The sequence below is a fragment of the Carassius gibelio genome, chromosome A8, assembly GCF_023724105.1.
Source record: "Carassius gibelio isolate Cgi1373 ecotype wild population from Czech Republic chromosome A8, carGib1.2-hapl.c, whole genome shotgun sequence".
NCBI classification, from domain to species: Eukaryota; Metazoa; Chordata; class Actinopteri; order Cypriniformes; family Cyprinidae; genus Carassius; species Carassius gibelio.
This window is the reverse complement of record NC_068378.1, coordinates 19,419,792-19,444,863: the sequence shown is the minus strand read 5'-3', so window position 1 is coordinate 19,444,863 and position 25,072 is coordinate 19,419,792. Positions and strand designations below refer to the sequence as shown.

Here is a 25,072-nt window from a genome sequence, read left to right as displayed (position 1 = left end):
TTGTAAATGTCGTTTTATTCAGTACCTCGGTTTGGGCACAGCCTCATCTGGAACAGGTGTCCATATCGACTCGGGCGATTTCTGCTCTTTAAATCTTCCATCAAACACTTCGGCCAGCTGCTCCATGTCGAAAGCACAAACTGCAGATCCAGGAATACTGCAGAAATACAGCACAATGCTCATATTACGCGATATCCTCAGACCTGTCCTGTTTCCATGATACTGCTCTGAGTGGAGGAGACTCACAATACAAAATGGATTTCATTTATCACAAACATGTCGAAAACACATCAGTTGACAGCCTTGAATAGATCTGTAAAGTGGGCAGCTGGACAGACATTTCAAGGCAAACAGAGCAGAGAATATTGTCCAGAGCTGTCACTGGAAACCTTGGGTGAATGCAAGCTCTTCCACACACTGACCTTTTCCTCCCACAGAGGACCTGTTCAAGAAAGCAGCGTTACACAAACGCAACTGTGAGAAACATACTTGGGTTTCTCAGTGGCAAAATAGAAAGCCACATGATGAATCAGAATTCTTTATAAGGTGCCCGTCCATAAACAACGGCCAAGATTCATGTATAAACTGGAAGGTCACACACACAAAGACAAAATGTAAAAAAATAAATAAAATAAAAAGTTGATTGATGATATTAAACATATGAAGCAGCAAAATTGTATAAATAAAATGTGAAAGATGGGTCTAAAAATCATAGTCATTTTTGGAAAGGGTTCAAACATGCAGGAAATAAAAAAAAGAAAAAAGAATGTGCAGGACCGGTAGGGATTTTTCTGAAGTGGACAATGCAACTGCTCAGGGCAAACAAGGGACTCATTAAAAACTACCAGAAAGAAAAAAAATCATTGATCATTAAGGTAACAACAAACAATATTAAAATCCAAGGAAATTTAAACATATTACCTAGTTCATTTATACAAACTTAGTTATTATTGTGTTTTGTGCACTCTTAAAAAATTAGGGTTTCAAAAGGGTTCGATTAGGGTTCTTCTTTAGCATTGCTATTGAAGAATAGATCAGCAGAACCTTTCAGTGAAAAGTTGATAAAATAATCACTTTTTTTTTCTTAGTGTGAAGAACAATTTACATAAAAGTTTTTCCACTACAAAGAACATTAAGCACAATGGAAAGGCTCCATGGATGCTTATGGTTCTTCATTGAACCACGGATGCCAACAAATAATCATTTTTAATAGTGTGGATTATAAGCAAACATCTATTGTGTGAAACAGCTTCTTCAGGAAAGTACAAAAAGGAAAAACATGCAAGACCCCTCTTTTGTTGTGCAAGAGGTATGTATGAGCAGAACAATTTGTTTTTTATGCTTATTTTGTAAATCTTAGACATATCTCGGTTTCTCCACCCAGCAATTTTTGAGGCCGTATCACAAAATTTGCATAAAAATATGTGGATGGAAACCTGGTTACTGCGAAGCAGAGCTTCAATCTCTAAACGGTCCTGAAGTGATTTGTCTCCGGTGAAGCGACAGCTTTCAGCACTTAAAGACTTTCTTAGGAAAGAACAGAGAGTCATGCAGAGTGAGTCAGTTCAGTTCTCGTTTACACCCACTCTCTCTATCTCTCTCTCTCTCTCTTTTTCCTCCTCAAATTTCCTGGCATTGACAATACTTGCCACAGCTGTATTTTCTTACATCCTTGACACAGGTGAGACGTTCACTCCCTCTCAATCACTCTCTTGAGCTCTATATCTCTCGCAGTCTTCTCAGATGCAGAACATCACCTTCTGCTTTGAAAACAGACTGCACAGTAACTTTGTGATCCAGGATTCTATGGGATCCAAAAAATGACTCTGAGAGACTGGATGGCAGGTTCAGGTCTGGAAAGGGTGGCACTCACACTGATCTTTCAAAGTCACCCATGTTGATCTGGGCTTTGTGGTCCATGAAGGCGTGCTTGAGTGTAGCTTGCTGGGTTTAAGAGGGAATTCATGTGATGGTCTGTAAAGCTCAGGGGCAGAAGCAAAGATAAACAGCTGTCTCCAACAGCATTGTGGGACACATCTGTCACATTTCCACTGGTTTTACCCTGAAGTGGGATTGTATGTGCGTGTTTGAAGCCGTAGGCCAGATAGCAGCTGAGAATGACCTTATGATTGACAGCAGACACAGTGACAGTTAAACATAAGTCTGACAAGACCTCATTAGGCTCATATCATATACTGAACATCAATGTCATCAGCCTGACACAATGCAGACGCCTGACAGGTGAGCAACTTGCCGCAGTGGCAGAACACACACACACAAAAAAATGTCTACAACTTTTTTTTTTCAAACAACTATTGTTGTGCCTTAATCTGTTAAATGGGACATATACTCTTTTTTTTGTGTTGTTGTTTTATTTTTAGTCCACTTACAATGATGGTCAAATCTTTTGCAGTTGTTGTTCAGTTTTACATGACAATTTTCTACCTCCAAACTCTCCATTTTTGCTATTGTATCCTTAAAACATTCATGTAAATAATCAGTTGTGACTGGTTTATCAGAATACTGAATAGCTTTTGGTGACCTCTCTTGACTATTGACACGATTCAGAAGATTATTTTCCAAAAAGGGCAAAATTTACTTGAGAAGCAACATTTCATAAAATATTAATTTTGGTGCTCGCGTCTGGCGGAAGAACATTGTAGCCGGAACTACTTCTCTCTGTTTATATCTATGGCGAGTCACGCAGGTACTGTGATACTCTGCAGCGTTGCTGACCCCAACCAGACTAAAATATCCCGAATATAAACACTTATTATAGGGGTACAATAGGGATTCAAGAGAAGACAAAAACACGGTTTGGATAATGGATTCATGATGTACTCGCTCATTATATATATTTTTTACATTTTCAACACAAAACAACTCTGTGGCAGCCGGGAGCGGTGGATTTTTGCAAAACAAATAACAGGTAGAAGTGTGCTGAGCCATAACGATGTTTTATTTAAAAAAAAAAAAACAAATGGACGGATTCTCTGTTACACATCTTGGTCACGTGAAGGTCACAGTTTGTATGCCAGTCGTATCATTTTATTTTGTTGTATTTATCCGTCACACAATGTTCTTCCGCCAGACGCGAGCGCCAAAAGTTACTGACTGTAGCTCTAAGAGTGACAATATCTTGAATGTATAATTTTATCTAGTCTTACTGCACCAGCAGTTTTTTACTTGTTTACTTGTGTATATATAAAGCAATTGAAATAAATCGGCCAGTGCAGTAAGAAAATACACTCAATATAAATATACATTCTCTGAAAAAAAGTCTTCACGTTTTATATGTTTCTATGTTATAAGTAAATTTATCTTTATCTTGATCTTTAGATACTGAAAGCAGAAAATATTAAAATTCTCACTAAAATATTTTTTTCTTTTAGCATTGGCTGGAGGAGGAGCAGCCAAATTCTGTTTTACATATTATGAAAGATTTGGAATGACATGAGGTTGAGTAAAGGATGACATAATTATTATTTTTGAAAACTATCACTTGAAACAAATTTGTAGATTCAGGCATTCTTTTATTTCATCTTGAATCTGTACTCTGCATCCACCATGATCCACTGAGAGGATGATTTCACCTGCAGTCTTCTCAATTACAACAATCTCACCTTATCTCTCCTGCCCTGCCTGGAGCCTCAGCCCCATATTTTCAAAGCATTGGGAGCTCAAATGAGATGCAAACACCCCTCACCTCCTAGCGCTGTTTCTGTGAGAGTGAAACCTGTCTTTTGAGAACTATTTTTCACCGTATATTTTTCCCAATGTTGAGATATGTAGTTCTTTCAGAATTCAAATGTTCTTGATATTATATACTGTATATTGGTTCATCAGATCAGATTATCGGTTTCTGGGTTCAGCACAGTTTGTATTGAAACCTCAAATGTTGCAGCTTGTTGAGAGGAAGGGTGCTATTAACTTAATCATCTGCCAGGCAAAAAGAGTTTTCAGATTGCTTAAAGACGAAAAATCCATATACTCTACTGTTCTGTTTCAGGTAAGATAGACACAAGTGCAACAATTCAGCAACAACACAGCAAGACCTGGAAAACATCCTCAACAACACACGCTCTGACTTGAGCTGTGGGGTCTATGTGGGCAACACAAGTTAGCCTCTTTCCCTCCCAGTGATTTCCTTTTATCTTCTACAGTCCATGTGCAAAAGAAGTAAAAAAAAAATGCAAAAAAGAAAAAAGAAAACTATGTACTGATGATTTATACAGCAAAGTATGTACAATGGAGTGCAATAATGACTCATTTTTTGGCTTCTTAAATATTATTCCAATTAATTTCCTCCATATGGATTTAAAAACATTCTCCAATAAAGAGTTTTAAACCATGAACTAAATCAACCACCTCTAAAAAGAATCACAGCATTAAAAACTTTGATTTGAAGCAAAAACCACTCTTCGAGTTTGGTGTCAGTAAGAATTTTTTAAGAAACTAATACTTTTACTCAGCAAGGATTTATTAAATTGATCAAAAGTGACAGTAAAGACACTTTATAATAATACAAAATAGGAATATTAAGCAGCACTACTGTTGTGAGCGATCATTTCTAAAGGATCACATGACCCTAAAGACTGGAGTAACAGCTTTGTCGTCGCAGGAATGAATGACTTTTTAAAATATATTTTAATAATATTGCACAATATTACCATTTTACTGTATTTTTTTTATTAATTAAATGCAGCTTTGGTGAACATAAGACACTTCTTTTAAAACATTACAAAATCTTACCAAACAGAAAGAATAAATCCCTAAACCCAAGTATAAGCAATAGTAAAAGTGACACCTTGCTTGTCTTAATTTGAAAAACGGAGCATGAATATTTAAAATGAGATTTAGAAATTAAAATCCGCTCATGTATAAATAATCAGAATTTATGAGAAATTGGCAAAATGTTCAAAATCCACAGAATAGTCCTGTTAACCACTCTCTATTCAGCATGAGTCTCTGCTTCTTAGACAGTCTGCACTTTATTACTCTCCTTGCCATAATACTTAGACCCATCTCGAACCACATCCCAACATGCCTTTCATTCATTCCCATAGTCCTCCCCTGCTGCTGTGTCTGCCACACACTAACCAGTCCCGGCAATTTGTCTGAGAGCTCTTTAACAGACCACACATTCTCCCGGCAGGCTAGCGAAGCCCCCTGCGCTGTTTATGGGGGACTGCAGCTGCAGACAGGAATGCTTGTACAGCTGGACGCTCCCTGTCACTGCACCCCGGTGCTCCATCTCTGACAGAGCCCGCCGTTGATCTGTGCCCTCAGGATAAGAGTGGAGTAGAGGAACCTTCACAGATAAGAGTCAGTTTATTTTTTTAACTCTTGTGAAGGAGAGGTGGTGGAAGATGTGGGCTATTACTGACCGCCTCATACATTCGTCCTTGAGTGAATATCTCCCCCCTCCACACACACATACTCATCCTTCATATCCCCCCCCCCCTCCCCCAGAGTGGCCATTAGCAGACTGAGATGTTATTAGAGTTGGCATTTGCTGAGGTTTGGCCCCAACTCTGACACAAATACACATTTGCATGCTTGGAGTCCTGTCTCCATCATTCAGAGGGTGCTCTATTGCTCTTCATTTATCACACAGGTCTCATAATCATGCACACTCTTGCAAACACTGTAGACATAGAATTTTCAGCTAAAGTAGAATCTGAAATATGAGTCACTATACACTGTCCAAAAAAAAAAAAAATTCAGTGTTGTAATAATCTAAATATTTTCATTCCCTTTGCAGTCATTTAATATTAATAAATGTCACGAACACTAATGGATATAATAAAACTGTAATGATCATCAAGACAAGCAATGGTTTAATAAAATCAGTAAAACAGTAATATTGTGAAATATTACAATGTACATTTTTTCCTATTATAAATGTACTAAATCTATATTTTTAATGTAATTCCTTTGCTTTGAATTATGAAATTTAAGCAGCCATTATTCCAGTCACATAGTGTCACATAATCCTTCAAAAATATTTTTTTGCTGATTTTGAGTATAATAATAATAATAATATCCATGATAATAATGTCATTTGATTATTAATGATAAAAGGCGTTGTGTTCCTAAATAATTTTGTGGAACCCAAGATAAATTTTTAATGATTTGAATAGAAACTTAAAAAGAACAACATTTATTTGAAAGATAAACCTTTTGTAACGTTTATTGTATTGTAACATTGTAAAATATCTTTAATATCAATTTGATCACTTTAATGCATCCTTGCTGAATAAAAGTATACATTTTTAAGTATTAATTAATTATTATTATTATTTTTTCGTTGAAGAAATATTTTTGTACACAACATTTAATCTAATATTTATTGGTTATTTACTAATTAAAAAAAATTATTATTGTCTAAACAAGTCATAAATTTTATATCAATGCATCCCTAGTGTTTTTGGCACTTGACAATCAATTCTCCTCTTGTGCTCCATGAAGAAAATGACAGCATGAGAGTGTATAAAATGACAATTTTCATTTTTTGGGCGGACTGTTCCTTGAAGCATTCCCTCTCAGACCTCAATCACACAAGGGTAGCAATGTGCGTACAGGAACCATTTTCTCTCCGTTTTCTCTTCTCTTGATTTCTTCTCATTATAAAGACTCTTTCAGCGTCTTCACTACCATCCTCTTGACAGCCCACCCTCTTTTTGTGTTCTCGCATTCTTTCCTGTAATTATTTCCTGCAAACTCTTTCAAAACACTCGCTTGCTCCCTGATCCCAAAAATATATGTTTTGTTGTTGCTTTCCTCTCTAAGTGTGACATCTTAGTGATAGCCTGTCAGCATGTGTACATCTACACACATCAATTCCATTCCTCATTCATACGTCAATCTCCATCTCTTCCCCCCGTTCCCTAGCAGCGCCTCTCTACATGACATTAAAACCTGCAATAATATTCCCTGCAGTGTCACACCAGTGTTCTATATTCAGGGGGTTTTCACCCATAATCCCACGGCACGTCCTAAACCCAGATTGTACCCGTTTCCCAGCACTCTGCAATTGCCACCAGCCTGTGATATTTCAAGCTCAATTGTCTATCAATAAGGCTGCTAATGCACTATATTTAGGAGTTTAGAGATTCACATTCTGCTTGGAATACGGTATTTCTACATTGCAACTTATTTTGGCCAAGTACTGCCCACTTCACCAGAAAGCATTCACCTGATCTTTACAGTAAAAGTAGCTTTTTGCAAAACAGGGAGGACTATGTACACTCTTGTTCAAAAGTTTGGGGTTGGTAGGATTTGTTCATGTTTTTGAACAAAGCCTCTTATGAACATTTATGTGTATTTATTAATCAAAATCAGTAAAAATTAAAACAAATGTTTTCTATTGTCACATATTGTAACATGCAGTGTTTTCATGTGATGCAAAGCTGAATTTTTAGCAGCCAATATTCCAGTCTTCAGTGTCATCCAGAAATCATTCTAATATGCTGATTTGGTGCTCATGAAACATTTCATATTATTATCTATGCTGAATACTATCACTTTTAATAAACTGAATATATCCTTGCTGAATAAAAGTATATATTTCTTTACAAAAAAAACATATTACTGACTGTGTTTATGTGCCATTAAGTGTTTCCAGCAAAATCGTTCAAAGATTGATTCCTTGAAAACTTTGGCAAACCCTGTGGCGAGTTATTTTACAGAAGAGCGCACTGTAGAAGCCTGGAAGCTTGCGAACGCAACGTTTTCTCAGTAGAAGAGTGATAAAAACCAGTGCACCCTGACTCCTGGAAACTGGAAACCAGCCAATCAGACAGAAGCTAGTGATTTCAACCACTCCTCGCCATTTCTCTGTGCAATATGCATCGTGGGTGGTTCTTTTCTTGTTTCTCGATTGCTGCCGAGAACTGGATTCATCAGAGCTTGCTTTTAAAGATTGTGACCCACCTGTTGGAGGGTGTGGAAAAGACGGCGAGGATGATATCCCTGCCATGCATGCGGATGATGGGACTGGTGGAATGCAGGAGGTTGAAGTAGAAGTGCGAGTCTCCTGGGATTGAGCAGTTCAGTCGAGCTTTCAAGAATGACGTCCACTGCTTTTCCAGCACACGCTGTGATCCGCCTTGATCAGCTTTGCACACGCGTCCCACACGAGACACAACCACCTAAGGTCAGAAAAAATGAATTTAACTGAGATATTAATTATGAATTTCAAGCAATTTGATAATACACACATCAAACAGTACTGAATCCTTTCGAAAAATGCCCCAAATCTTTTAATCCTTGTGGATTTTAAGCAGATTTTGGAGAGTAGCTAGTCTGTGTAAAATGGGTAAGCTAATATAAATTAATTCATGAAAATGTCAGCATTCCCTAAAACTGGTTCGCCTAGTGATTTAAAGAGCCAAATCCAAAGTACAGTGGGTTTTTTGTTCTCCTTGAGGTCCGGCAGTATAAAATGCTTGCGCAAGCACAATTTTGCTCTTGCAGAAGTCTTGCATTGCTAATTCTCACATAAAAGGAACCCTTGTTATTCTGTCTTTGTGTTTTTCTCAGTTTTCAGTAAATGATGTGACCTGAAAAACAACAGAAAAAACACTGTGTGCCTACATTACACTCAAAACTGCATTTTAGAGCATAATTATTAAATTAAACATTCAGCACAAAAACAGGGAATAGGTCATAGCAGTGTCTGACTGGAAATATAGTAGTTAGTATTGACCTTTGAATAATATTTCCTGACTGGACATACGGTAACACAATTTCAGATTACTCCCACCACTTGTTCCTGATCTATCCACCGCTGATCTCCCGCAGGAAGACTTTACTCCTATTGTCTCAGGAATTCTATACTTATATTCATCCATTTTGCAGATGTTTTCATCCAGAGTAACTTACATACCATTCAATGTAAACATTTTATCATTTCCCAGGAAATCAAACCCATGATCTTGGGGTTATTAGTATCATGCTACTGTTTAAAGCAAGAGGAATTAAACTAAAATATAAAATTCCTTAGGATACATCAAAATAGACACAAATGAGAAAACAGCTGGCATACAGAGGGAGTATAAATATACAGAATTCAAGGTTTTGAGTTCATACCCTCTTAAAAATAAAGCACAGCAGAGTACAGAACCACCATTTTGGGTTCCCCAAAGAATCTTTTCTTTGAAACTTCTCTGCAGTAAAAACCATAAAGAACATCTATTCCCATAATATTTTCCTCATGAAGAAAACCTGAGAATCAAGAGACTTGTGCAAAAGTCTTCATCTGCTCTACAGTCCTCTCACCTTCTCCAGGTAGTTGAACTCCATGGCCATCTCTCTGAAAAAGAAGTAGACATGTGGCCCCCATTCCACAGCACTCACAAAGTACGGCTCTGAAACAGACAGATCAGGACCAAACCATAAGTACTTCCTGTTTGGGATACATTAATACTCCCTCAGATAACATGACTTTCAGAAGAGCGGATCTGACTGAACTATAGTGTTGAACTAGAGGCTGCTTTCCAATAGAGCCATTGTCTAGTCAATGGACACACAAACCAAAAGAAAGAAAAAGTGAGGCCGTCTTGGGACAGGAAGTGACCCAGGACAGCAGGAGGGAGAGAGCACAAGGGTTTGAGTCAGGACACAGATGTGCTTTCTGCTGCATCAGTGAGAGATCACATCAGAGGACAGACCGCAGGAGCAAAGGAGGATGGGAAGGGGGGTGCAGTTTGACATCAGGTTGGCTGCTGACTCAGATGTGGATCCTCAAAAGCATTATTAACTCTGACAATAATGCTCCATTTCAAAAACCTACATCAGAATGCATTGTGACAACCTCAGTGATATATATATTTAGATACCAAATGTTTACACTCATTTAAAATTCCATTAATCTATTTGTATTGGTATTTTCTGTTATTATAAAAAATTATCCCACAGGATAATACATAATTATTTTTTGTTTGATCATGATTATGATTATGAGGTTCAGTTAATGTATGTAATAAGGCAGCTCACTAGGTTTTCTAACACTGAAGTCCTGCGAGTGTCAACAAATGCTTTTTAACAGTGGACATGGCACACGTTAATACACTTAACTCTCTCTCAAATACATTTTACATAAACAAACAGCATTAATATTACATCCCCATGCTGACTCTGTACAGCTTCCTCTTCCTGTCAACTAATGTTTGACATCTGTATTACCTCGAAACCATTTGGAGTCATGTTTCACCGTTCGCAGAGCAGGATTTTCCCCCAGACTCCTGTAGATCACGGCATCGATGGCCAGAAAATCAGTCACCGTGGCAGTGTAAAGATTCCCCTCTGAAAAAAAAGCACACAAACAAACTATATAAAGTCTCTCTCTATAATAATGTTTAGAGATTATATATATATGTATATATATAAGACCCCTTTTCCATCTAACATCTACTACCCTGTGTAGAGAAGTGTATGCGTTATCACTTTCATACATCTTTAGTTATACACATTAGTTGGTAAATTGGTTAAAACAACAATACTTTGTTTCTTCGCCTCCACTGATGGATCGGCACTGCCTTATGAACTAAAAATATGATCTCATTAAACTTTCGTTGGTGTAATGCATCTTCATATATAAAATTTATGTTTTTAATTTACATTACGTTCATCATGGCAGGAAGCAGTAAAGCTGTAATGCTGTGCAGAGAACATGCTGGACAGCATATGTGCGTGATTAGAGTGAGAGATACCCATAAATATTGTTCAAAAGACTAGCATGTAATTAAGTTAGAGAATAACAACAGGGACATCAGCTTTTCCTCACTGCTTTATATGTTTATTTAATACTGTAATATGCAGGGACATTTTGCAGTCATGTTCAATGGAGAAGAAAGACGATGCTGGAGTCTTACCTGCAAACAGGGCCACGTTGGCATGTTTCGGTTCATATGGGCATCTAGCCATCCCACTGACAGTTTCCCCCACCATCTCAAGAGTGTCTCCCTGCACGCGCGCGCACACACACACACACACACATAGAGAAAACACATTCAATAATTAGAGAAAAATGCAATTAGCAAAAATACAGAAATTAGGTGAAAAACAGACTCTAGCTAAATAAATGTTTTTCTCACAAATGAACACTTTACTAACACAAAAGCAGAAAGAGAAAAATATGAGAAGTGCAGAATAACAGAAGCAAACTAAAACATATGCTCAACATTTAATTTCAAAAACATCCACAGGCGATTTATAGCACAATTACAGTTCAAGCTGAAAATTATTCTCAGGCCATTAAAACGAACTATAAATAAACCTGTGCACTCTCCCTCTTTCTGTCTCGACTATATTTTTCTTCCTCTAGAGAGCCTCAAACTCTTGACAGGTGTAATGTTGCATTACAGGTGTGCGATAATTCTTTTCATTTGCACAGATTTGCAATAGTGCATTTCAAACCCGACAGGTTGAGTTTGTTCATGTCCTCAAGACTTTTTCATACACAAACTTTTATCTTTTTCTATCCCCTTGATGCAAATACCAGCAGGTGCTTGTCAAGAGTGGGGAAGCACAGATGTCACTTATGAACATTTTATTTTACGGTTTTATTTTAATGTCTGTAACTTTGCTCCTATAAGCGGTTTCTAAAATTACTGGTGAACAGTGAAATTACTTTGTAAACTAATTTCTTATGAAAACCTTCAACAAATCTGCATTTTAAATGCTTTTAAGCAAACTAGCTGTTTTCTATTTGAATATAATTTCAAATGTAATTTATTCCTTCGATGGCACAGTTGAATTGTCAGCTGAAGTTATCAAATATATTTTATTATATTATTAAGTATTAAAGTATATTATGTTATATGCATGCTTATTTATATGTGCATTTCTCGAACCTGAAAGAGGCAGGTTGCAATCCGGCAGAGCCGATAATTAGTAATTATGTGTTTTTCTTCTTTATTCAGCAGGTATATCATTAGTGTGATTGGATCAGGAGTGGATCTGATATGTGAGGCAGGCGCAGCTGTGCTCAGGTGCAGCATTTATATATGCCGTATTCAAGTTGATGCCGCAAGTGGACAAACAACTAGATTCACGTATGCTGGGGGCGACAGAGTCACTGGCCAGATGGATGGAAGGCAACACACACCCAAACACACACACTCAAGAGTCTTGGATTCAAACAATGTGCCCGTTGAGTGGCATTACCATTCTTTTCGAATAAATCAAGCACGAAAAACAGCATCTGGACTGACTAATGACAGCTCTCTGCTCTTGAGGTCATCAGAAACAGCTTGGTGCTTCTGGCTATATTGATGGCCATGCAGGTGGAAAAACAGAGCATAAACAAACGGCAGGGGAGATTCTTTCTGCTTGGGGGTTTTGAACAGAATCCCATCCGGGTGAGAAATGCGTGGTGACCCAATGAAGCCCGAGTCATTTAGAACAATGCCGCAAGCAGTGCTCTGAAGTGTACTGTGAAGTTTAAAGTGAAAAAGCAGCTAAATAATAATGTGTAAAGTAAGAAAAAATGTAATGAGAAAATACAGAGCCTCAAAACATTGCCAAAACAATGGAGAAATTGAAGACTAGAGGGTGTGGTTATTTTCCAAAATAATATGTTTTTGTGCATGTGTTACACAAGTGTGTATTCAATTATTCAGTACTCACTGTATAATTGGCACATAACGGATTGAAGGCATTGGTTCCGCAGATAAACAATCCGCCCTGCCGGCTGAGCAGAACCTTCATGTAGTTACGGCACTCATCCTAAAAAAAAAAAAAAGATTGAGAAAAAGAAGTCATTTGTTTCCCAAATCAAAATCTCATGAACGAATTCCCTCTTAGAATGACATCACATTTCTCAGCACTTTCAATTTTATTCCAAGGATTGTTTGCATCTGTACAAACAATTTACTTGGCAAACCAGAGGCACGCCACAGAGAGTCATTCGGGCTCAACCTCAGTTCAATTGAATGCACATGTTTGAGCCCTGCACCTGTGAAGGGATTTAAGAAATGTGAAATAGAGACAGCTTATGTCATGCCCCCCACCCCATGAGCCGCCCCCCACCAATGTGTACCCTGCGTGTGCCCGCCAGTGTGGCACCATTTGATGGGCAGCAACCTGTTGGCAATGGGGCTACATGATCACAGCAATCTGTTCTCAGATGAGAAGAGAGAGAGAGGACGTATGAAAGGAGCCAGAGGGGGAGTGAGTTTTATTCCAGATGCTCAGGTCCTCACAGGATTCTTGTTTTTCAGCGGTAAAACAAAGAAAATGTTTGTGAGGGAAATCATTGCTAATTGCTTATTTTCTTTATTGTTCATTTTTTAATTAAATAAAATTATTGAAATTATATTAATTAAATGTTTCTAATTTGACACTATACACTTTTATTAGTTAATAAAAAAATAGAAAATTGTATTAAATGGCTTGTTTTCTTTATTTGCTATTTTTCTTTATTTTCATTTTCTTACTGCTTTAGCAATAGCGCTGTACAGTCCTTTTCATGTCAATAAAGAATAAGAAAGAGGAAGGGGTGAGAGATAAAGAATACAGAATCTGCTAAAATGCAGACTGCCGATAGATCATCAACTAACAGCATAACAGCTGATAATGGCACATTAAATCATATATAAATCATATATATATATATATATATATATATATATATATATATATATATATATATATATATATATATATGTCAGCCAACAATGCATTGCTATGAGTGTGCCTGGCCTGTTTATGTGTGTCTCTGTAAGACAGATGCTTTTCTTATCATCAGGGGATTGTGTGTAGGTGGTGGGGGTGCTGTGATTCAGATGTATCCTGTGTGTGTGTATATTTGTGTGTTTGAGTCTCTGTAGGAGCCTAGTGCACATAAACCCCATAACTCTACTCATAAATCTGATTCGGCAATTCCTTCAAGAGTCCAAACACTTGGCTCAGCTCCTGGTCTGCTAAGTGATAAAGCACGTCCCCCAGATAGACAACAACGGCCTTCTCATCCTACTCCAGCCCTTATATCACCATCACCTGCTCTTTTCATTTTCATCCCCTCATTTCATAATTTCAAAGAGGCCTGATTCATTTACACACTATTTATTAGTCCATTAGGAGTTTTCTCTAGTGTTAGACGTCCTCTGTACCGTCAACTGCCCTCTGCTCTGTTTTACAATGGCCTTCTCTTTCTTCATCCCTTTATTTTTTCCTCTCCTGCTACCAGTCCAATTATCCCTTTATCCTTCCTGTGTCCTTCTAGAACCCACCCTTTCCACTCCCAGCATTTCTCTTCCAGACTGTTCTTCTCTCTGCTTTTTCAATTTGTAGTAATATATGGGCTTGATTGTTGCCAAAGCATCAACACAAACACAAAAGCAGTCACAGGAAAAAAGATAGATCATAGCAATGCTAATAAAAATTTAATATACAATAAGGCGTATAAAATTACTAATTAACACTTTACTCTAACTATTAACTAGTTGCTTATTAGTATGCATATTACTAGCATAATGGCTGTTTATTAATACTTAAAGCACATATTAATGCCTCATTTTGCATGACAATATTTAAGATCCCTTAAATACCTAAACTCAACAACTACCTTAACTATTAATAAGCTGAGAAGAAGCACAGAACTGGACCTTAATAATAAAATAATAATTTAGTACTAAAATAACCTAGGTAGATAGATATATAGGTCTAAAATAAAATGAAATAGGAATAACTGGAATAACAATATGAGGTTTGAGTGGATTTTATTATTTCTGTAAGCTTTATCACAGTGAAGGAAGTGAAGGTCGTTGTCTCAATTTCAAATCAAGACTTATTTGTAAAATTCTTCTCTTACCCTTGTCTTTTCTATCCTGTTAGCCATATTTATCCGGCTTTCAGGGCCTTGACTATCACTGCAAATTCTCACTGTTGGTGTCAAGTACTAAATTATTTATACTGGGTGCCAGATAAGTTTACCACCCAAGCTTGTGTGTGAGAGAGCCTTAGTCAAAGGGCGTTGTCTTCTGGCAGATGTTTTCTCGAACAGATGCGAAGCTGAACAAGTGACTTCCTCCCTGACCTCTCTCTTTTTTCTCTGGTGAATCTCTAGACATGACATCCACACCAACACCGCACATCTGTACTCCCTACATTCCTAGATCACTGATATCTTTAAATCGAAACGCAATCCTTTAAAATGCAATCCCACAGTAACACCATAAACCATCCACAGACTCACAGTGCCTCATAACTCCAAAAGTCGAGATAAAAGCTTGCAACAAGTGATGAAAGCTTAAAACATGTTTGACTGCCAGTGTTTAGTACTGTTTATATATTGTTAAAATATTTATTAAGATTTCAAATTAGCTTTTAAAATTTCGGTTTTCATTTAGTTTTCATTTAGTGCTTTTTTTCTAATTTACTTTTACTTCAATTTTAGTTTAATAATTCAAATGTAACTTTAGTTATGAAGGCAAAATAGTTAACAATAACACTGCCAAAAGCAACAAGCAATGAAAAGAACATATTAATGATTGCTTGGTTTCTATTTTTGCCAACAATGCTCATTTAAATAATAGAGCACTGTTTAATTTTGTGTCACTAATGATCTCTTAAATTTAAGGATTTCAGGTTGGTTTGTCACTCCGAAATGCTTTTAACATGAAAACTGCATTATTTGTTACGCAGCAAGGTAAATTGACTGGATACAGCATAATTCTGGACAGCTCCCGTGTATCCACTTAAACACTTGAGACATTGTTCCTCATAATAAAAAGGTCATATTTACAATAAGCAAAGCTAACTCTCAGAAGTCCAGAAGTTTCCATTACATGCTCAACTGAGTCTGTTTCTCCAACCATGAGAGGAGAGAGAGAATACTGCAGAGCTTTGACAAGGAAAGAGGACAAGCAAGTTGGCAGGGACCTCTTTTTCCCCTTTCTGTCTCTATCTTTCCCGTGGCAATGCTGTCATCTCTAGGATTCTCTTTGTAGTGGTTTTTGTGGTGGTCAGACAGGGACCACATTAACAGCAGGCACTAAATTAGTCTAAATATGCCAGAGAGAACAGAGTATGGTGTTGTGTAGGATGTGTAATTTAGTTGGCAAAAGGACAGACTAGGAAAGCAAGAGATGGACAAAAGTGGGGAGAAAATTGAAGTTTGTGTGTGTGTGTGTGTGTGTGTGAGAAAGCGGGATTGTGTGAGCTTGTGTTTTTGCTCTAGGGCTAATCTACGCCCCCTCATACACTTTGACGCTGATAGCTGGTGAACACACCATGGGCTAACATTAACATTGAGAGCAGGCTAACGAAATCAATCATGGAGCTTAAGGATTCAAAAGCGTGAGTGAGAGACTGAGTGTACTGTAATCAGGACTAGGCGATGAAATGTGCCCTAAAAGTGTGTTGAATGTGAAAAATAGATCTGTAAGTGTGCAAACCCAAATGAACATGACAAAAACATAAGGCAAAAAAACAACAAACAGAATACTATCAAACAAAGTGAAGTGAGATGCGATTAGCTAGGGTGTGCTTGAGTGGTTCACAGATGCAGAATCCAGATTCAAAGCGGTTCTTTTAGAATTAAGATTTAGTTTTTTTCATTTTCAGAAGTCATTTCTATTCACATCTATATATAGTGCAGATTCAGAATTTATATGCAGTTTGGATCCTTTAGATTTAGAATTCGGATTCACGGCGACTTGTTTATATCGAGAATATACAAATGCAACTTCAACTGAGAATTCAAATTCTAAATTTGGGTTCAGACTTTAGGCTGGAATACACTAGACGACTTTTAAACTCGAAATGGTCTTTTAAAATCTTGTTTAAATACTAGGCATCATACACTTGATGACTTTGTAAAAGGTGACAGAAATAACCCGGGTATCATACACTAGCTGACTGAGGATCACAACAATACAAACATTTAGAAACGCAGCTCGTTGCTAGGATACACATGAGAAAAGAAAACAGTATATGTTCTACAACAGGCTTCAAATACCAAACATATTTTGATATCCTCCGACTGAATGGAATCATAGTCTGAAGATTAAAGTCTTAAAGGTCCCGTTCTTCGTGATCCCATGTTTTAAACTTTAGTTAGTGTGTAATGTTGTTGTTAGAGTAGAAATAATATCTGTAAAATTCTAAAGCTCAAAGTTCGATGCCAAGCGAGATACTTTAACAGAATTCGCCTACAACGAACGACCCGTTTGGACTACAGCCCTCTAGTGCAGTAATGACATCACTAAAACAGTTTTTTGACTAACCTCCGCCCACATGAATACACAAAAAAGGGGGCGTGGCCTTGTTGTGCTCCGACGGAGAAGAGGAAGAGCTGCGTTTGTGTTTGTCGCCATGTCATCGAAACAAATCATCTTTGTTTGGCCTTACCAGGGACGCTGTACTTAGAGATCAATGGTTACAATTTATGTTTAACTCAGTTCCGGAAAATTATAATTCACATGTAAAACTATGTGCAGCAATTTTTGCTGAGGACAGCTTCCTCAATCTCAATCAGTTTAATGCCGGATTCGGACAAAGTTTATTCTTGAAAGATGGAGCAGTTCCCTCCTGGAGAAGGCGTTGTTTATGGACCACAACCGGTAAGTGTATTTTATTATTTAAGTTGGTGCGTTTAACAGTTTCTGTAACTTATTACACAAAGGGCAACGCTGTTTAACTTTGTTAACTAGATGTTAGGGCTGTGCAAAAAAAAAAATCGAATGCGATTTTCATTTGCATCTCGTCAGTAAAAACGCTCCTGTGATTAGAAGTACATCTCCAGCACATGCTCCTGCCCACTTGCTTCTCAAAACTAGCCCAATCACATTTCCAGGAGAGCAGCCTGCACTCAGATGCTGTCGAATCACAACACAGGAACCGCTGGCCCAATCAGAACTCGTTACGTATTTTCTGAAGGAGGGAATTTATAGAACAAGGAAGTCATCAGCCCGTTTTAATGACAGTGAAAACAGCGGTATACAGATAGGTGAATTTTGTGAAAAATACTGTTTTTTTTTTACACGCGAAACATGAACACGTTATATTGCACACTGTAAACAAAATCAAAGCTTCAAAAAAGCACTTAGTCTTAAAATTCAGAAAATAGATATTGTTGTAAGTGGTTCCTTTTATATCAAAATTAAGATTCCAAGTAATTTTCTTTACACATAGATTATATGTTATATATTCAATCTATATTTAGATTCAGAATTCATATTTAGCCTGGACACTGCATTAAGAATAAATACAACTTCTACTGAGAATCCAAATTCAGGTCCAGAATTGTTCACTAATGGCACGTTTCCACTGATTTGGTACTGCACAGTACGGTTCGGTACAGTTCACTTTTGGGGGATTTTCCACTGGGTACCTGGTACTTTTTTCAGTACCACCACAGTTGACCAAAAACCAACCAACCAAGTACCATTACCAAAATGTGACGTTAAAACTCTGCTGATCACTGATTGGCCGGAGAGAATCGCCACTATCTGCGTTACTGAACTTGTGACATGAGACACGACAGACCTGCTACTGTAGATTTAAATCAGCACAGCCAGCGAAGATCGAATGCAACTGTTTTGAACGAGCACACGTTTTTTTAATCAACCAAAAAAATGCTGTTTTTCGTTGTCTGTTGAGGAGATACCTGTACAAACATTCCTCTGGTTGATAGCAGAGGGGCGGATCCAGTGAGAGCTTGATGAGGCAACACGGACTGAAGAAGTTTTAAAGGAGTCATGGCAATAGAGCCGGCGCAACGGTACTAAACTGCAGTGTAAACGCAAACCGAACCAAGCAGAGCAGAGTGACCACGCAGGGGAAATGCACCATAAGATTCAGAATCTCTATTATGGATGTTTATTTGTTAATGTTAAGGTTCAGCATTCTGATACTAAATGCCTAAATGCCAAAACCAATTACCCTAGTGGCAAATGTATCACATTGAAAAATGAAAGGATTCACACAGGAGGACTAGAGGACGATGTTTATGGGTATATACTGTAGCACGTGTTTGTGCAGACGTGTGCATCTGTGCATATCAGTGTCCACTCAGTGTGAAATCTTAGGCTCAGTTTAAGAGCTCGTCTCGTCTCTCATTCATCTCTGCATGACCTCTCATGTTTGCAGACTTATTAACTCTAAGAGGGCAATTCTCTCTTTCGCTCTCATTTCCCTCCCAACAGTCCCTCTTTATCTTGCCCTAAATCTCTCCTTTATATATCTACAGCCATTTTAAAGGAGAATCTCACCCCCAAATTAAAATAAAGTCACGATTTACTCCTTCCAAATGTATTCCTTGTCATTAGATTAGATTAGATTCAACTTTACTGTCACTGCACATGTAGGTACAAGGCAACGAAATGCATTAAACTGTTATTGTTTTAGTGGAACATGAAATTAGAAATTTTGAAGAATCTTCAAGCAGATAACAAATTACATTTAGAATTTACATTCAGAATTCAGATTCAGAGTGGCTCATTTACATTAGACTATACAGAAGCAACTTAAAAATTAGAATCCAGAATCAGAATGGTTCACTAAGTCTATGTTCAAACAGCACAAACCACACTGAAACTGATCTTTCAGATACACTGTAGGTTTGAAGAATTGCAGTGCAACTTCAGAATTCATGCACCTTACGACATCCTAGATCATGATTCTATGTAGATTTAATCTGATATTCACCATCTTTGTGAACATCCCAAAATATAGAACAACATATGGATGATTAAATGATGACAGAATATATTTTTTTAAGTGAACGGTACCATTTAACATCTTTCTTGTCCACCTCTCTCTTTCAGCAACCCTTTCACTCATCCCAGTCTTTCTCTGTGTGTTTCACCCATCCCTAGGGCAGACAGGTGGGACAACAGCTCGCTTTCTCTCTCCATTCCTTTGTATGTCTCATCTCACTTGCTCTCTTCTGTACTTATGCTTTTGTCTTACACTTTTTCAGCCAGATTCAATGTCAGGTGTCACTTTCTGTGTTAAATATGTAATTTTCTCTCTTTTTCACTCTTTTCTTGCCTGGAGGGGATTAAGTCATCCTTCACTCTTCCCACACAGGCACCTTTCAATAAAAACTCCCTTACACTCTTCATTTAAGTCAGAAAAAATACCCAGCATTCCAGAAGATGAAGGAGAAAGGATGTGTGAAAGGAAGATATCTGTAGTGGTCATGCGTGGGGAGCTATGGGGAATGCTGGCAGCTTTTAACACCCCTCTATATTTTTGCAGGGGCACACAGCACACAAAATAAAAATCGGAAAATTTGCCATAGGCAGCTCTTGTGATGGCACCTTAAAGTGTGAGCAGGGACACAAATAATGTGACATGCACATATAAAAGTGTTTAAAGTGAATAAATGAGTGTGTGTTTGCAGTCTCCCTCAATGAAAATTACTGGGCATATTAAGAAATGCCTAAATAATGGACATCATAATCATAATAATTTGTGACAACATCCACTCACCTCATGTTTTCCCTTCATTCTACAGATTCTGATGTCATTTTTGTTGGATTCCCATGTCCTCTTCTGTAACAGAGGGAACTTCAGTTATGAGGGACTGTTCATTTCCAGCATAATGCATGTGTTTGTTTTCGGTTCTCACCTTGCTGTAAAACATCTCTTCTCCCACCACGTTGTCTAGCTCCACTCGGAAAAGGTCATCTCTGACACATAGGCACAAAGAGAGACTGTGAACCACCACAGCACAGTATAACAACACTGCAAAATAATTATTTTCTTTGTCAGAAATGTCTGAATCATCTAAACATCTTTAAAACAAAATAAATTTACTATTAAAACATATAACGCAATAAAATTTACACTTTTATTTAATTCACATTTAATTAGGTGTATGCTTAAAACAAGAAAAGTATCTTGAAGAGTTACATTCCTCAGCCTCACATACTGAAGCATATGTATTCATCAAATGTTTAACAAATAAATATTACATTCTTGTTCCTACATTAATTCACCCTGATCCACCGTCTCAGTGCAAACACTTAAACGATTCACCACATCTGTCCTACATAATCACGATTCTTTGCATTATGATATGCCCGATTTCCCCTCCATAATTCATAACCCACCCCCACACTGCATGTATGTTGCACGCAGCTCCTCATCTTGAATACAGCATTCAGTGCTACAGCAGTTCCAGCAACCACTTTAATAATCTATCTATAACCTTGCGGTGTCTATTAAAGTCTTTATGAATCTGATCTCTTTTAATCATGGCATGTTTGGTGTTATAGAGTACCATGGTTTATGCTTGAATATTGATCAAGGTCTAAGAGCTGCTGTGCGGCCCAGTGAGAGAGATGGAGAATTTCAAATCTTGTGTGTGTGTGCCTCTCTCTCTCTCTCTCTCTCTTCTGTCTGAAATGTTATAATCTGTGAATTGGCCAAGCTCACAGACCAGCCCATGTTATTGCAGCAGTATTGATCTTATCGTTCACAGCCTTCCGTCTGCATCACTGCTTTGTGGACACATTAACAAAAACGTAGATTTTGTGTGTGTGTGTGTGTGTGTGTGAGAGAGAGAGAGAGTGTGTTTGTATGTTCTTGAAGAGAGTCTGACGAGACTGACTACTGAAATATTTAATCCCTCTCTGTGTGGTTTGTTAAAATGAATCCCCTTGGCCATTTACTCTCTGAACAGGGCAGCAACTAAGTGCCCTGGTTAAAATTATCATACACTTTCACAGTACTTGCCTTATATAGTAAGCACAATCTTTAAGCAATACAATCACCCATGCAGCAAAGCAAGGCAAGAAAAGTTGTGTTTCGGAGTTCGAAGGTACCATCACATTTACATGAATATAAAAACAGGCTTTATAGTTACACAAGATTACCAAACAACAGATTATTTGGTCAACACATGCAGAACACTGGGAAGAACAGAACATACAGGGGCCAGTAAAAACTCTTTCTTTATCAGTATCAAGATTTGAAATGCGCATAAACCAAGGGTTGTGCACCCTTCGGATTTTAACTAAAATTTTATTTTAAATCCCTGAAACAAACAGGATGTAGAATTAAATTAAATATATATATATATATATTTTTTTTACAAGAAATGCATTGTATATATGAAAAGCAATGTAGGCCTCAAGCCATGGATGGATGGATTTCTTCAATTCTGAATTTTGCACAACCCTATCAATAAACTTCAACACATTCACCAAACCTTTTTCTACTTATCTACTTTAACTTTCCAAAAGATCTGAATTGCAATTTCCAACTTGCAGATAAAATATCTAGAGACCAAAATATAAGAGACCTGGCATAGATTCTTTTGACTTTAGCCAGTAAGCAACCATACAAGCACATCTTAGCAATCACGTGGCAATGCCACATTGTAATGGATTGTAACTTTCTAACTTTCCCTATTTGATTTCATCTCACTCTATCCATCTTTCTTCTCTCTAGGTTGGTAGAATGTCTGAATGATGGAGTGCCTCTGGCCACCATTACTGTATTATTACACTGCATTACATTTATGCATTTGGCAGACACTTATCCAACGGGACTTACATTGCATTCATTGTATATTTTATCAGCTCATGCAGGAATGCTGAGGGATATATTATGCAGTACTGTGTGTTTGTTACAATACTATGCACTCATTCAGTGCTAGAAATTTATGACCATACTAAAAATCAGAAAAGGGACCTGAGAGACTCAGTATCCCTCATGGGGTTATATATTTAAAATCAGCTATGATGGAGACAGCTAAAAGAGAAAGTGTATTTGTGAATTGTGGCACTACAGGAGGTCTCAAACCGTTCTTCCCGCATCCCACAGCAGCCCTGACGCAACTGAGTCTTCATTTCTCTGCACTATTGGAGGCCGTATGTCAGTCAGGGGGCGTTTCCACGACCTCAGAGGTCAGCCGGAACCTGTCCCGCACCGTTAGTGACAGGTTTGAGGGTGAAATGTGTTGAGTTTCACTCCTGAGCCTAATTGAAAGACCTGACCTCTCGACGAGGTCAAATACAACGAGGTGGCTGAAGCTTGATTTAATGTGACTTAACCAGGCCGCCGCTGGCAATCTAAGCCGCCCTCCTCTAGTTACTCAGAGTGTTAATTATTTACACAGATCACAAAAGAAACACCTCGTTTGTCTTATAGGTGTATTTATTATTGGCTTGGACTGAATTTTTCCCCCAACAAGTCTGGGGCTAGTTTGCAGTAGCTTGTGTGGGAGTCCAGAAATTTCTGGAGGAAATTGAGCGTGTTTAATAAAATACTTGAGTCCTCTCATCCCTGACCAGGCGTTGGCAAGGTAATACTGTGAAGGGGTTGAGAGGCTGGCCACTTTCCTGGGGCATGGTCTTGAGCAGTTATGCTAATGCTAACAGGATTTAGCCTGCCTGCACCCCTTATCACACTTGAGCATGCAGTTGCAAACTTATTAAGTCAAACCAGGCTGTCTATATCCTTGACTTGAAACTTCACTGACTCACTCTCTCTCTCCTTTGCTCCTAAGCAGTATTGCCTCCTTTTTATTACACTCTGCATTGCCATTGTTATTGAATGCTCCCTCTTGAGTCATCGGCTAAATAAATCTCCTTTCCCACAGAGGTCATTTTCTGTTGGCTACGGCAAACACCTCCATTTACTTCAGACACTGATAGGTACATACAGTTTGCTGACTGCACACAGTGGGGCTTGAATTTCATCGAATTACATCGGCCACAGTGGCACCACGTAGGAAAGTGTACATAAAACAGTTTCTCAGCTCTGAGTTGAGCTTCTTTAGGCCAAAGACTTTTGCCCTTTTTTATGAGCGAGCCCAGTCTGGCCGTCCCAAGTTATATGGCACTTTGTGACCTATATTTATTTTCGAGGTTTAATTTTTGACATGGTCGAGTGGGAAGGTCATTTCCTGACATGGTATGGGGGCCTTTATTAGAGTACGATGCCCCCCCAGACCCCTACAGCTTTTGGTAACTATCACCATATGTTTGAACACTCACAGTTGACGGACCTGCCATTTTTGGGAAGTGTTGCGTAAATTCACAAAAATTGGCTTATTTTTGTAAAGCGCCAAACCTAATGAAGTTTTGTTTTTGTTTATCTATTCCTAACCCCGGCTCCTTAAGGTGGGTCAAAAAATGCAAGAAAGGAAAAACATCATTGACCTCGTGACCCCCAAAATCCTAAAAAGACTACGTTCCAGACTTTACATTTATAACCCAGCATCACCACAATGAGAAATTCAGAATGTTTTCTTACAGGGACAGTTTATCCCGAAAATGAAAATTGTCATCATTTACATTTATCATCATGTCATTATAAACCTGTATGAGTTTCTTCTGCAGATCACAAAAAAAAGAAAACTGAAAAAATTTGAAAATATATATATGTTAATTGTTACTTGAGTAAATTAAAATGAAAAAAAATTATAAAAATGAATAAATGTATATACAAACAAATAAATAAATATTACCAAAATTAACATTATTGCACATAAAACACATAAAAATGAGATATTTTAAAACATGGTGCAACTGTTTTAACAATTTTTTTTTTCAGACCGTGAAAGTCAATGGGTCAAAAACATCTTTTCTAAATATCTTCTATATGTAATAACATCTATACGTTCTTCAGAAGAAAGAAAGCCATACAAATTTGGAACAACACTTTTTTCCCCTTATTATCCCTTTAAAAGCCTTTGAAAGCTTCTTAATTACTATCCACAAGAAGAAGCGATTCAGACTCTTGATCTTAAAAGTGATTGTTTTTGAATGTCACAATTTACTTAAACACACATCTCTGTGCAGGTAATTACAGATGCTGATATAACACTAATTACAGGGTACGCACATGGTAATCAGCATTATTTCACACCCTACCTGGCTCCGATGTAAAGGGTACGATTGACCTGCAGGATCCTCTGAATGTGTAAGGGCTCCTGTCTGAAAGATGAGTGATGGGGTCGTCCGAGAAACACAGGATACCTTCTCACCACTGAGGGAAAAAGCAGTAGATGATACAGTGAGTGATAAAGGGAAAGAATTGACAGAGGGTTGAATCATCTCTTCATTGCACTTCTGGGTGTGGGTGAGGTGATCCGTTAAGGCGAGAG

General features: G+C 37.8%; 1 protein-coding gene across 1 annotated transcript in view; it reads right to left on the bottom strand.

The window, feature by feature from the left end:
• LOC128018786 (semaphorin-6B-like) overlaps nt 1-25,072 on the bottom strand; it is a 122,227-nt gene that overhangs the window by 24,494 nt on the left and 72,661 nt on the right. The window contains exons 3-11 of the mRNA XM_052604542.1: nt 24,840-24,954; nt 20,585-20,645; nt 20,446-20,508; nt 12,634-12,732; nt 10,878-10,968; nt 10,189-10,308; nt 9,283-9,371; nt 7,936-8,153; nt 26-157 (exon numbers count right to left, since the gene is read on the bottom strand). Of these exons, the coding sequence (XP_052460502.1) occupies nt 26-157; nt 7,936-8,153; nt 9,283-9,371; nt 10,189-10,308; nt 10,878-10,968; nt 12,634-12,732; nt 20,446-20,508; nt 20,585-20,645; nt 24,840-24,954 (988 nt within the window). The remainder of the gene's footprint in view (nt 1-25; nt 158-7,935; nt 8,154-9,282; nt 9,372-10,188; nt 10,309-10,877; nt 10,969-12,633; nt 12,733-20,445; nt 20,509-20,584; nt 20,646-24,839; nt 24,955-25,072) is intronic.